The 13,471-nt window shown below is 45.9% G+C and overlaps 2 protein-coding genes across 2 annotated transcripts; one reads left to right on the forward strand and one right to left on the reverse strand.

Annotated features, from left to right (window-relative positions):
• Positions 1 to 217: 217 nt before the first annotated feature.
• Positions 218 to 10,649, reverse strand: BORCS6 (BLOC-1 related complex subunit 6). The gene is made up of 2 exons (XM_054061427.1): positions 6,810 to 10,649; positions 218 to 4,383 (listed from the first exon to the last, which is right to left on the reverse strand). Exon 1 carries the CDS (start codon positions 10,642 to 10,644, stop codon positions 9,514 to 9,516), a length of 1,131 nt encoding a protein of 376 aa, XP_053917402.1. The 5' UTR covers positions 10,645 to 10,649; the 3' UTR covers positions 218 to 4,383; positions 6,810 to 9,513.
• Positions 10,650 to 10,837: 188 nt separating this feature from the next.
• PNRC1 (proline rich nuclear receptor coactivator 1) lies at positions 10,838 to 13,173 on the forward strand. Its single transcript, XM_054061429.1, has 2 exons — positions 10,838 to 11,214; positions 12,047 to 13,173. Exons 1-2 carry the CDS (start codon positions 10,873 to 10,875, stop codon positions 12,485 to 12,487), a joined length of 783 nt encoding a protein of 260 aa, XP_053917404.1. The 5' UTR covers positions 10,838 to 10,872; the 3' UTR covers positions 12,488 to 13,173.
• Positions 13,174 to 13,471: the final 298 nt, after the last annotated feature.

Consider the following 13,471-nt stretch of genomic DNA (forward strand, 5'->3'; position numbering starts at 1 on the left):
ATCTGCTAAAATGAGTTTACTATTGCATTTTTTACTGTAATTGGATGTTTTGTCAGAGACTGGCTATATGAAATGTTCTAATCTTTCTATAGCTCAGTAAAAGACTTTTATCAGTTTTGGTGGACTGTGACTCAGGCCATACCTATACATGTTCTCTAACATGGAGAATTAGAAAAACATGCCACTAAACATTGGCACACAACAGCAGAGTCATGAATAGAACCAAGTGATTTATTAAATGTAAATTATTGAACAAGATGGAGAGTGTCAAATGAGTAAAAACAGTATAGACACAATCCCAGTTAGACACAAGGTTACGCTGGTTTAAAATGGGAAGCCTGTTTTGATTGTTTATATCTTAGATGCAAAGTTAGATTACCGCAGAGGGAACAGGTAGAATGAAACCACAAGACATTCTGTCCTGAAACACAACCCACTTAATTACTTTCTGTTCTTCTCTACAGTGCAGTTTGTACCAGCTTCGAAACAGGTAGAGCTGTTGCTAGGTAATCTTTTTTACCCTCTCGACAGCTGAAGTTTCAGCTGCACAGAAAAGTGTTTTATATATATAACTGCATAAAATTGAAGTCATTATTGAAGGACTGCTTCTAGTGCAACCCTGCTTCTAGCTATGGGCCCCTTTCCTGGGGGCAACCCAACTACTAGCACAAGTAACCACACTTCTGTAGACTGTAGGTCAACACGATTTAAGTGGTAGCAGCTGCAAGCCCTCCCTGAGCACCTTCCTTATCTCAGCTGTGAGCATCAGGCTTGCACACTCTTTCTTCTCCGTGTTATTCCTCCCTTGTGCTGAGCAATTGTCTGTGCCATAAAACAAGGCAGGGCATGGGTGCCGCCAAAAAGCAAGCAAACAAGCATCCTCCTCCTTCTTTGGTGGGCTCAGCTGGGTCGAGTTCCTTCTCTGCTTCATTTTGTAGCTGTGTAAGCAGTATGGATAAAATCAGAAGGAAATGCAGCGGATGGTCCAAAACAACTGGGAAGGGCTACGGCAGGAAAGGAGCTGCTCAGGCTGCCTTAAAACATGCCTGGCATTTCTGCCAAATATCAGCACATGGGCTGAGTTTCTCTTAGATTTGTGATCTACCAAGGACCTGAAGGAAATTTGAGTCAGCTTAACATGTGAAGCTGAATCAATAGAAGTACACAACTGATATTACTAAGCCAGATCTTGAAACGAGCATTCCACCCATACTCCAACAGAAAAAAAAGGTGGGGAATTTTAGCTATGTATCTTTTTACGATTTCCAGTGTGGAAAAGACAAAATTAAACTCAGGACAGCTCTCAGATAACCCTAGTCAACAAACTACCGTTACATCCACCGCTGTTCTTGAGCTAGATATATTCTTTTCCATCTGTTACTGACACCACTGTCACCATAAAGAACTTTTTTTTTTTTTTTACCTTTGGGTATCAAAACCACACGTACAAAAACTGGCAATTGCTTTCTCTTTTTTATGGGGTGTGGGCTACAAAGGGTGGTTCAATAATATTTATCAGGTTTAATGTTAAATATTATTTTCTTTTGCACTGTTTAACGTTATTTTCTTCTGCGTGAACCATGGCATCCAAAACCATGATAAATAAATGTGTAATCAGTTTCAACAGTATTAATCACCTCAGAGATAAAGTACTTTCTGACATCGAAGGAGACGGTGGCTGCAGTGAGGACGTGCCAGCCTCGCAGACCCACGCTGGCAAACCTGTGGCAATACAGGCAATCTAACACCTGACCTATTTATCCTTTCTTCTTGCTTCTAGAGAAGCAAACCTGGAGCCATGCCGGCAGATCTCCCTGTGGGATCTCTAATCCTTTTCTGCCCTTGGGACATACCTCTTCTGCAGTGACTCACAAAAATGCTCTTCTGCAGTGAAAATTCACTTTTAATGATGTCTAGTACTGAGGTTTCCAAAACAGAACAAGTATTTCAGCCTACTAGCACACTGGCTGTGTCAACATGATGTATGCACAAAGGTGGTTGATTTACATTGTTAGAGGCAGCTTAAAACAGCAGTGCTACCTAGAAACACAATCTACTAACCTTGGAATGCTGGGAACAGAAAACAGGGCTCAGTTGTGGCATTCCCTAAGGGAAATTATGAGAAATTAAAAGGAATTGGGAGAAAAAAAAGTCATAATAAATAAAATAATGTAAGAGAGAAACCTTTTGATATGACTTTCCTATGTTTGCATCATCCAGCTGCCTTTTTATAGAAGTAATACACAATGTTCGAGATAGGCTGTCTGGCAGGCAGCAGTGACAAGTCATGTCACTGAGGGTACATTGTGTAACAAGAAGCTGATTGCCTGTGTTCAGCCCAGGAAACTTCTGTTTCCAAAGCATTATGCAAATGGATATCAGCAAGAGATTTAAATCAAAGTCTCACTTACAAATATGTAGAGAAACAAATGAAGTTTTGTCCCAGTCTCTGGGGTTTTTTTTCTGTTAGGCAAACTGAACTATCTCTGCGACAGAGTATTCATCCCTGCCTCAAAGCACAGCTCATAACAACTGAGGACAAAGACTATGTGTATCTGATTTCGCAACAATAAATGCTGATGAATGAATGCTGCAACCAAAAATGCCTACGGTGCTACGTAGATTCTCGTAGTCATCAACAAGTTACACAATTTTTCTGGTTTATATTAACACATAGAGGAAACGTACTCCATAACTCCTTCTTTACACAATGCCTAAATCTGTTACCTCACTCACTTACAGATCACTTTAAGTGTAAGAAACAGACTCTGGCATTTCGTTGGACTGAAGTCTTTGCAATAATTGCTGATAGGTATTTTAATAAAAAGTTTGTAGATAGTTATTAATAACTATCTGGTTGACCATGATTAAAATTTGAATGCTAACAATTTTTAAGATTGACTTTTTACAGCTATTCAACTCAGTACAACCCAACATTAAGTTTTGTTTTAAAAGAGACATTCTAACACTTATGTGGAATTAGTCCTTTGGTTATTGCTGCTTTGTCCACTGACTGTGCATCACTGACAGTAAGAGAAGAATAATTCTTGTTAAAAGAATGTATTTGCCATAACAAAGTATGTACATTTGAATTTTGATGAACATATGGGAGAAACTGCTTTGGCATATCCTGTACTCATAATACTCATTTCTAAGGTTTGTTTAAGTAATAAATATAACAAAGTCATGTAACTTGCACATAAGTACATACAGCTCTCTGTAAAGTCAACGAGAGGCCTGTGTGTGTACCTGCGAAAAGGAAGGCCGGGAGACCTAATTACACTTAGCAGTAGCGTTACTCCATCATTGACTTAATCTCTCTCTGATTAAAAGGGAAAACAACAGAGTTTGCTTTGGGGACTGGTACATATTTGATAAATATTGCATAACCTCACCATATCACATGGTATTTGGTGTTCTATAACCCCATCCTCAAGAGCCTGTGTGAGCAGTAGCTGTTTTATTTTCCTGTCTCTTAACAGATACATCACAGCACACACAGCTATACTGGTATGATTTTGCAAGTAGTTTGTTCAGTTTTATTTGCATTTGTTGGCATATTATTAAAATAGATCAGAATCAAATAGTAAGAGCTAGCTGTCTTCTGTTACAGAAGTTCAGCTTTTCTGTAATACCTTCTGTTTAGTAGAATAAGTAGAAATCTACTATCTATGTAGTTTTTTACTTGCCTGCTCCCAAGGGCTGATTTACAAACAAGACATTTGGTGCTGGGTGGTCTGGGTACAAGGAGCATTGCAAAAGACAGCACCAAGGGAGTCATAACAAAAGAAAGCATAAGATAATTTACTGAGGATAAAAGAAGGGGTGACATCCAACTACGTCAAGGAGGAAGCAGAAACTAGCCTCGTCCAGGACTTGCAGATGACCATTTTGAATTTGAGGCAGAATAAGAATGAAAAACAAGGCAGCAGACAGAGAACATAAATGAGTTAAGTAAGAAGGCTGATGCCTTGGCAGTACGATAACAACACTGATGTAGTAAGTCATGCAACTGAGACAGAAGATAAGCAGGTTCAAATAATAACACAGGGAACTGATGAGATCCCAAACAAGGTTTTGCCATGGAAAATGCAGTGCAGCTGGTGGCTGTGTGAAATGGTGAACGGGGCAGGGGTGCTGTTACAACTTTCCTGTTGCTCTCAGCAGACCAAAGAAATCTGGTGACATTGGAGCAGGAGAGATGAAAGGCTTGTGGCTGCACATCTCTTTCTTTGAAGAGGGAAACAAAACCAAACTATCTGTATCATCAACTATAAGTGGCACATGGGAAGAGTTTTGGGAAATGGAAAATCCCAGCGTTGCTCAGCGGTAAGAAACTCCTCTGTCCTTCTAGTCGAGGACACGTCACTGGAAAGTCCCAGCCTAGAAAAAAAAATCCACTGAGTAAACAAACTGCGTAGGCAGTGAAAACAGAAAGAGGAACAAAGTCAAATGACATTTTGACTTTAAAAGAGTTTATTTTTCAGGTTAGCATTTCCTTGAATGGCAACAGTTCAAGTTCAGACCAGAAAGACCTCAGAGTGAAGATGGCTGGTAAACGTCACCACAGATGTTAAGCTATAAAAAGAAAGCTCATGTATTAAAAAAGCTAAGATTTCAACTTGGGAATTTTTGGATTTTCTGCTACTGAGTGTAGTCAAATGATCCCAGATCATTTCCTACCCAGGATTATTACAGATACCCAGCATTGTTACTTCACTGTAAAATTAGAAATGATTGTCTGGCAATCATTTCTCCTTCATTTACACGTACTTCCAGACAAGGAAGCTGTCCTTAACCAAGCATTTCCTAAGAACTCACCGGGCATGTTTTTTGTCTTACAAACAAGTTCAATGCTGGGAATTCTTCGAGCACTCTCCATAAAGAAAAGTGAAAAACCTGGTTGGTCACACTGAGACAAGAAATACAGTGTTGGACTAAATTCTAGGATTCTTCCCTCTCTAACTAGAATTTATGAAAATAAAAATACTGACATGAATTATTACCCTTCTTTGAAATAAATCAACTTTCAACAGAAGTACTTCACAGTAATTAACCACAGCAACATTAACTCAAATTCTGGAACCAATTACAGTGGCAGTGCTTTCTAGCTGTAACCAAGGAAAACAATCAAGGTAGTTTTAACTCTGTTTTTCTGTCCCCCAAGTTAATGAATGCTGCTGCATCCCGACAGATGTACGCAGCAGTCCAACCCTGCTAGCAAAAAACAGATGCCAGTTTTGCAAGTGTTGTGTAAACTTCCCCACCTCAAACTCTATCAATACTACAATTAAAATATAGTATTTTATTTTTTCTAGACTTGGGTCCTCTTAAGTCTCATCTGGATTCAACACTACTGCAAGAACCATCTCAAGCACGTTATCCTCGACAGCCAATAACTGTTATGAAACTGCCAGCCTACTCACATCCTCTCAGATTTGGGAGGAGGATCAGTTAGCAGTCGAGGGGAGGGGGTGTATGATTTATTTGGTTTAGTTTGGTGTTTCGCATTGCTTCTAATGTGTACAAATAGTACGAAGGGAACAGAACTGCAGGGAAGTTTGAAATTTTGGTTCTCTACCATTTTTCCTCTTTCCAGATAAGGCAGCATTGTCCTAACAGGGGGCAGGAGGATCTTAACTCCCAACGTGGAAGCTCAGGGCCTAAATCTATTGATCACATCTCTGCTTTTGGAGCTTTGAACAGCAGAGGGAAATGATAACAGAAGCTTTCCTAAGCAGCAAGCTGGAGCAGGGAATGTGAAACCCAGCTAAGTTTCAGTTCCTGCATATGATGCAATAACTGCGTTACACTTTCTAAAGGAGAAACATCATTAATCTCTTTCTTCCATGTGTGCTTTTACATGCACGGCAGGAGGATCCAGGATATGTTTCCTGAATGGGTACAGGGTGGGAACAGAATTGGAGACAACAGTCACACACAAAAAAAGAATCTTAATTGGAACTTTTATGATTTTTGTAGGAATGTTCTTTTCTCAAAGCAATATCCTAGCAATGAAAGCAGGTTGTGACAGCAACACAAACATGACCTACTGATCTTTTAAAGGGTGGGTTTTTTCAGGTACACACACCAGTGTCGATCAAGATGAGACAGTGCGGCATCTGACAGCAAGAACCTGTCTGATGTTGGATGACACCTATTGCAAGAGGATTCTATCTTTAAGACTTCCATTTCAGCTAATGCAGTTTGCTACAAGAGCTAATCTACTAACTCCTCTGGAAAGCTGCTGAAAATTTTGAAGCTTTAAGAGTTTTGTGTTGTGGTAGTACAACCACACTATTCAAAACCATTTCAAAACAGTTGCATCTTTAATGCCAAAAGGTACACTCTTGGATTTAACTCACACAGTTGTTCCTCATGCCCGTAACTCAGTCAAGACCTTACTCATAGGAGTAATTGCCACCATAAATCTGGACATTCCAGCCAAAAGATTTAGCTATTTTAATGGCTGACTGGCAGAAGGACACATAAAAAGTTGATACATTTACTTGTTGAATAGCTAAGGCAATTAAATAACACTGAAAAAAAGCCTTAAAAGTGACACATCAGTGATGTTCATCCTTGCTTTGGGTGACTGGATATATTTTTTACCTGTAGTAAGATTTTATCTGGTAAAGCTCCTTTAAGTAGCATGGATATGGGATCAGTTCAGAGTCAGGGAATATAAAACCTCACAAAGGAGAGAGAAAGCCCTGCATGAAGCAGGAACAATCACAACTCCATCAGAAGGATTTTCATAGTCAGATCTGACCCCTGTCCTAAAGAAAAAAACACATTATCAAACTAACCTAATTCCCAGTAGAGTCACCGGCAGTTATCAGAGGAGGGAAGTCATTCTTGGCACATAGCAAATTCTGTATCTGGCTTTGCTTAGTGCTCTGCATGTCATTTTATTTGGTTAGTTTTCTTCTTTGACCTTGCCAGTCTTGTTACAATCAAAGTTCACTTGGCAGCTGTTGAGGAAAGGAAAACAAGACCAGTTGTAAAGCTGACTGACTAAGCAAGAAAATATATGCAAACACATTTGAAGGTCTTGGAAAATCTAAACATGTTTTTACTCCACTCATGGAATGATTAAGCAGAAATAGGCTACAGAAATCTGACAGCTTTCACGCTTAACATCCAAAAGTTGGAAAGGGCCAGAATTAACACAGAACATACACAACAAAGCCTGGACTGGGATCCAGGACAGTACAAGGCTGCAGAAGGACCAGGTTTACCAGTGTCTACTGAGCTGCACGTAGCTCACAAGTGGTTCACGTGGGACTTGAAGGGCAGGGCTGGCACCAGAGCTGCACAAGCATAGACACTGGCGATCATTACCATGTCTGCAGCAATGGAGGCTGGTATGGAGGTGGGGCTGGAAACCACCACGGCTATGCAATAACAGATCGATGTTGACTGTGATGACACAGAACAGGCTCACATTGTTTCAGCCATGCCTGCCCTAGGGATAGCAAACGTACAAGGCAGACACCTGGGAACAGGAGCCACTTCACCAAGCTCAGCAAAGTCTGCTCTTCAAACAAGCTGAAACTTTTAGATAGATACTAAAAAGCAAACTCCAACAGCGTAATTACTGCTTCCTTCATGCTTATAATTCACTAGTCATCTCTTTTTCATCCCATGAATGACATCACTGTCAGAAATTACTGCCTGAGGACCTAGACTGAAACTGGCTCTGCAATCACATTAATAGGTGCAGATGCAAGAGCAGAGTTTGAATTAGCTTTCATATTACTTTACCAAACAAGAAAAGCAATAATTAAGTGAAACACTTCAACAACAAATCACTAACAATTGAAAACATAAAAGTAATCATTTTATTCTACAACCCCAACAATTTTAGCAGGGAATCTGCATTGAACGTAGGTGACTGCAAATTAAATGTTATCAAAAAGCATGAGTGTACTGGAACACGTATGCTTTAGAGGCTTCACCTTAACCTGTATGAATAAAGCGTAGCTGTACATGTGGCTACACAGATAAGCTTGCAAGTCTTTCTCCTACATTTCAGCGGTACTCACAATTTAAGCGAGATCAAACTTTGGTTTTTACTCTTTTGACATGCAGAAAACATACTTAGCAAAACTACTGCATCTCCCTGGCAGACAAGTTCAAACTTTCCCAACACCGCAAAACTATTAAGAGTACAGCTGTTGCTGTGGTGTTATGAAATCTTTAGGTCCCAGGGCAGGGCAGTTAGGTTCTTCTTTTCTCTCTGCCATTAGACCTCTCATCCCTTTCTGGAGCCACAGCTACTCCCCAGGAGACAGTATCACAAGAGCTGTGACAACCACAACAAGCACAGCCTTGGCACAGCCCATTTCCAGCCTTCTCCCATTGCTATGGCTGGAAGGCCACACATGAAAAACATTCCAAAGCTGAGGGAACGACATGGCAACTCTGAGGAACCCAAAATACACCAGAGACTGGTATTCTGCAAAGGCAGCATAAAACCAAATTATTTTGTTACAATTTAATACTATGTGCAGAAGCACAGAATATCACAGCACCCATCCCTCTCTGAGTGTTTCTAATGAGCGATGGCAGCTGCACCCATCATAGACCTATCTGCTCCTTAACTGAAAGTTACAGGACTTGTGTAGCATTGGCTACAGTCACTTCAAGGTTTTCAGGAGATGATAGTCACCAAAAGCACCTTAACACATACATAGGATCACAGTGATCGTTTCTCTGCTGAAATTTTGTTACAAAGACATTTGCAACCTAATTGGATTGCCAAGAACATCATCTAAGAGGCTTGCTGCATAGGAACCATAGTGAGCAAAGAATTCAACTGTTCTCCGGCCTCAGAGGAAATACTTACTGATACAGCAAAATGACTTCTGCACACACTGATGCATATACAAAACCTTCAAATTATACAAATAAATTCTCCCACAGTAGCCATTTTATGTCAGCCATACACCAATGTAACGTCATCAAATATTAATGTTCCTTATCTCCTTAAATAGGTATTTTCCCAATCGAAAAAAAAAAATACAACCAGCAAATGACAGGATCATTTCACAGTGATGTCAATTAAACTTATACACTGTGAAAACTGTAAAGACTAAGGGAAGCAAAGTATATTTTATCTGAAGGCTTTTATTTGGAACTGTGCATATAGATCTGTTCTTAATCTCAATTATATTCCACGGATTTTATATTCTTCTCCGAAAGCAAGCGTCTTTACTGCATATATTACATTTCCTCCTATCTTCTCCTACAACCGTGTCCTCGCTTGCTGTCGCAGCAGCAGGGAGAATTACCCATCAGGCCCTAAGTCAACTACAAATAAGCAGGGACGCCTGGAAGCGTCAAGAAAATCATCAGAACGGTTTCAAATTCGGTTAAAAAAATATATCGACAGCAGCTTTGAATCCCGAGCGGTTAGTTTTTCCCAGTCCTCAATAAATAGAAAGCGTAAGGCATGTGGAATCCCAATTCTTTGACGGGGCCGGCGGGGCCTTTTCCCCCGGCCGGTCCCTACTTGCAGAGCGCCTCGAGCCGCTCGAGGGTGCCCTTCATGTCGCGGATGCGGCGGGCCAGGGCGGGCACGGGCTGCATGGCGCGGTCCAGCTCCTCGCAGCGCGCCACCAGCGCGTACATGGCGCGGATGCTGAGGTCGGCGGCCTCGCCCAGGCTCTCCACGCCGTCGCGGTAGGTCTGGATGCAGCCCACGCTGAGCGCCGTCAGCGCCTGCAGCCCGCAGTGCACGTTGCGCAGCAGCTCGTCCACCTGCGCCGCCACCTGCGCCGCCAGCGCCGACACGTCCTGCAGCGCCGCGGGGTCGATGGCGGGGATGGAGCCGGCGCGCGCCACGCCGCTCAGCCGGATGCGCCGCTCCAGGTTGTTGGCCACGAACTGCGTCAGGCGCCCCTCGCGCAGCACCGTCCCCTCCAGCTCCAGCGCGCTCGCCAGCGTCGCCCGCCGCCCCTCCGAGAGCTGGTGCGGCTGCCGCCCCGCCGCCGCCGCCGCCGCCGCCGCCCCGCCGCCCGCCAGGCTCAGCGCCTCCAGCCCGCGCTCGTCCCGCCCGCCTCCCTCCTCCATAGCGGGCAGCGCGGGACGGGACCGCGGGGGGGCGCGCGCGCCGCGCTGCATACGTCGCCCTCGATTGGCTGCGGGGCGGGGCGCGCGCCTGCTTACGTCGCCGCCCATTGGTTGCGGGGCGCGCGCGCGCCTGTTTACGTCGCTCTCGATCGGCCGCGCGCGCCCGCTTACATCACCATCGATCGGCTGCGAGGCGGGCGCCTGCCGTCGCCGCCCTCCATTACCTGCGGGGCGCAAGCACCACTGTTTACACCGCCCCCCATTGGCCGCGGGGAGGGGGGGGGGCGCGCACGCCTGTTTACGTCGCCTTCCATTGGCGGGGGGGCGTGGCCTGCCACCGCCGGCTCGTTTCGCACCCCGGGGGCACGTGACTGGGGAGACGGGGGGGGGTTGGGGGTGGGACCGCCCGCTGTTTGTGTCGTCGCGGATTGGCCGAACCGCAGGAGAAAGGCGCGGCCCCGCAGTGTTTGTGTCCCTTCCCATTGGCCGGGGCGGGGCGGGCGGCGGGCGGCGGTTGGCGGTGTGCGGCGGGAGGGCGGGGCGCTCGCTCCGCCCCCGTGCGGCCATTGGCGCGAGGGCGGAAGAGGCAGGGAGTGGGGGCGGGCGCGTCCCGCTCGGCGAACAACACCGGGGTGCCGCTAGCCGTGCCTCTCACTCCCCCGCCATGTTCTCCTAGCGACGGGTGCGACTGCGCCGCCGCCTCAGCCCACAAAGCTTTTCCCCCCACACCTTCACCCTCTTCCTGACCCGCTTCTTCCCCGCTTCCCTCACGGCTCCGGGTCCCCGCACCCCGCCATGGTTACCAGCACGGCGCCGCCGCCCTTCCTGGCTCGGATCTCGGCGGGCACCGAAGAAGCGCGGCGGCTGCCGCCCGCTTTCCTGCAGCGCATGAGGCGAGGGGACGGCGGCTGCGAAGAGCAGCCCAGCTGCCGCGCGGGGGGCGCCGCCAGGCCCGCGCTGAGAAGGGTCCGGCGGCGGAAAGGCAAGATCCGGCCGGGCCCCGCGGGGCTCCTGCCCGGCCGCTACCAGCACTTGCAGCAGCACCGCGCCAGGAGGGGCCCGACCGACCTCCGCGCCCACACCGCGCCCGTGCCCCCCGAGGAGCCGCCCGCGCCCACCAAGCCCCTCAGGAAAGAGGTAACGATGCGGCTGCCCTGCCCCCCACTCCGTCCCTTTTCTCCCCTGTCTCGCCCCTGAGGCGGCGCTGGGGGGGTAGTTTCCGTTACACCCGCTCGGACGGGGCGCGAGGCGGGGTGGGGGTTGTGGGGGATAGAGAGGAGTAAAGAAGGCCGGTGGGCGGCGATTGGCTGGCGGCCTCCGCCAATGGGCGCGCGGCGCTGCGCCCAGCAACAGCCGTATTTAGCCCGCTGGCCGCGCGCCAGCGCACCCCGCCCCGCGCGCAGGGCGGGACGTGCGAGGGGCGCAGCGCCCCATGGCGGCCGCGCGAAGCTATGAGTGCCCAGTGGCTGAAGGGGCGCGTAGGATAGTGGGGGGGGGCTCCGTGCTACCCCACCGGGCGCTACAGCCCCCCCTTTCCTCATTTCCCCCCGGAGCGTTAAAGGTGCCCTTTCCTCCTCATCCCCTCCCCCCGGAGCGTTACAGCCCCTCTTTCCTCCTCCCCCTTCCTGTGGCGTTACAGCCCCTCTTTACCGGGGCCTTTCCTTTCTTCCTTCTCCCCGCCCTGGGGGGCATTAAAGCCCCCCTTTCCTCCGTCCTTCCTTCCTTCCTTCCCCCCCCCCCCCCCCCCGCCGTTACAGGCCCCCCACTTTCTTCCCTTTCCCACCGGGGCGTTATAGTCCCTCTTTCCCCTGGGGTGTTACAGCCTTCCCCGGGGTGCTGCAGCCCCCCCCTTGCCTCCATCCGAGTGCAGTCGGGCCCTGGGAACGTGTCTTGGAGTCCCTCTCCATGTACTTTAGAGCCTCTGGAGGAAAGGGTTTGCATGTTGACATGAGATCTTTGTCCTCTGCAGTTCTTTAAGAACAAGATGGGAAAGACGGAGAAGGCTGCCGTCCCCTACAGTCAGCCTGTTCACGGTTTACATCTGTGTGAACAACCAAAGATTAACAGGCAGAAGGGTAAATGTAATGCACCGCTGACAAAGATCGCCTCGGCAAACAAGATAGAGAACTTTTGGCAAGATTCTGTATCACCAGAAATAGTTCAGAAGCAGGAGAAAAAGCCACTTAAAAACACAGAGAACTTCAGAAATGCCAAGTCCAAGAAACCTATCGCCCTATCTGAAGCGAGCCAAAAGGAAAATTACGCTGGGGCAAAATTCAGTGACCCACCATCTCCTAGTGTCCTTCCAAAACCTCCCAGACACTGGGTGGGTGGCACGGCTGAACCGTCTGACCAAAACAAAGAGTTGATGGCAGTCCATTTGAAAACTCTCCTAAAAGTTCAAGCGTAGTTTCCACGATCGCTTGAGTAATTGGCAAAGAAAACTCCATCCGGGAAACTTAAAACATGCCTTGTTGCAACGAAAATTGCAAAAGACTGTCAAGTCTTATAATCACATTAAGAAACCCTTGTATTATATTTTTTATGGTCGTGTAAATAGTGTACATCATGTATTATGTGTATATTCTTGTTCATACTTTGAGAGGTACATTTTAGTTTTGTTATGAAATGATGTATTTTGCACTGCCTGAATGGTAGATGTCTTGTATATAAAATATGGACAATTTTAAGTGTGTGCTTGACACATGAAGACTTGACTTGATTTGCACAAGGTAATGAAAATTTTGAAAGGAGAGTACAGCTTTCTGTTTTTAAGGTTCCAGATCAAATGTGAATGTTATTCATGCACTACTGACAATAGTCTTACATTATGTCCCAAGCAAGTATAAACATGGAACTTTCATACAAATGTGAAGTTTTGCTTTCTGCTCTGGAAACTATATCTGGAATTCCTGTTTATCTGTTTGTTTTTAAAATTAACTGGAATTGGTATAAAATTCCAACCCATCAATTTGAGCACTGCTTATTTCTTTAAAGAAAAAAAATGAAAAAAAAAAAAAAGCAGAGCTTTCTGCCAAAAATCCAATTGGTCATGAAAAAATTAAATAAAACAATTTGGCCTCCCCTTAAGCATGTCTCTGTTTTTCTTGTGTGTGTGTGTGTCAGTTCAAGTATGTGAACTTACTTGATTGCCTTCTAGTGGCATCAGTAGGAATACTTTGTCCTTCATAACCTTTGACTATCCAGATAATTAAGAGATTTGATAGATCAAGGATTCCTTAAGTTTTTTTAAAGAGGTTTTCTTTGTGATACATCATTTTAGGTTCCTTATCCTTTTGTTTCTTGAAAATCAGATAACCCAGTAAGTTGGACAATTAAGACATTCAAATCTTCTGCAGTGCCCCTTAACAATTTTCATAGTAAGTGGTTATTA

The sequence above is a fragment of the Cuculus canorus genome, chromosome 3 (genome assembly GCF_017976375.1).
Source record: "Cuculus canorus isolate bCucCan1 chromosome 3, bCucCan1.pri, whole genome shotgun sequence".
NCBI classification, from domain to species: domain Eukaryota; kingdom Metazoa; phylum Chordata; class Aves; order Cuculiformes; family Cuculidae; genus Cuculus; species Cuculus canorus.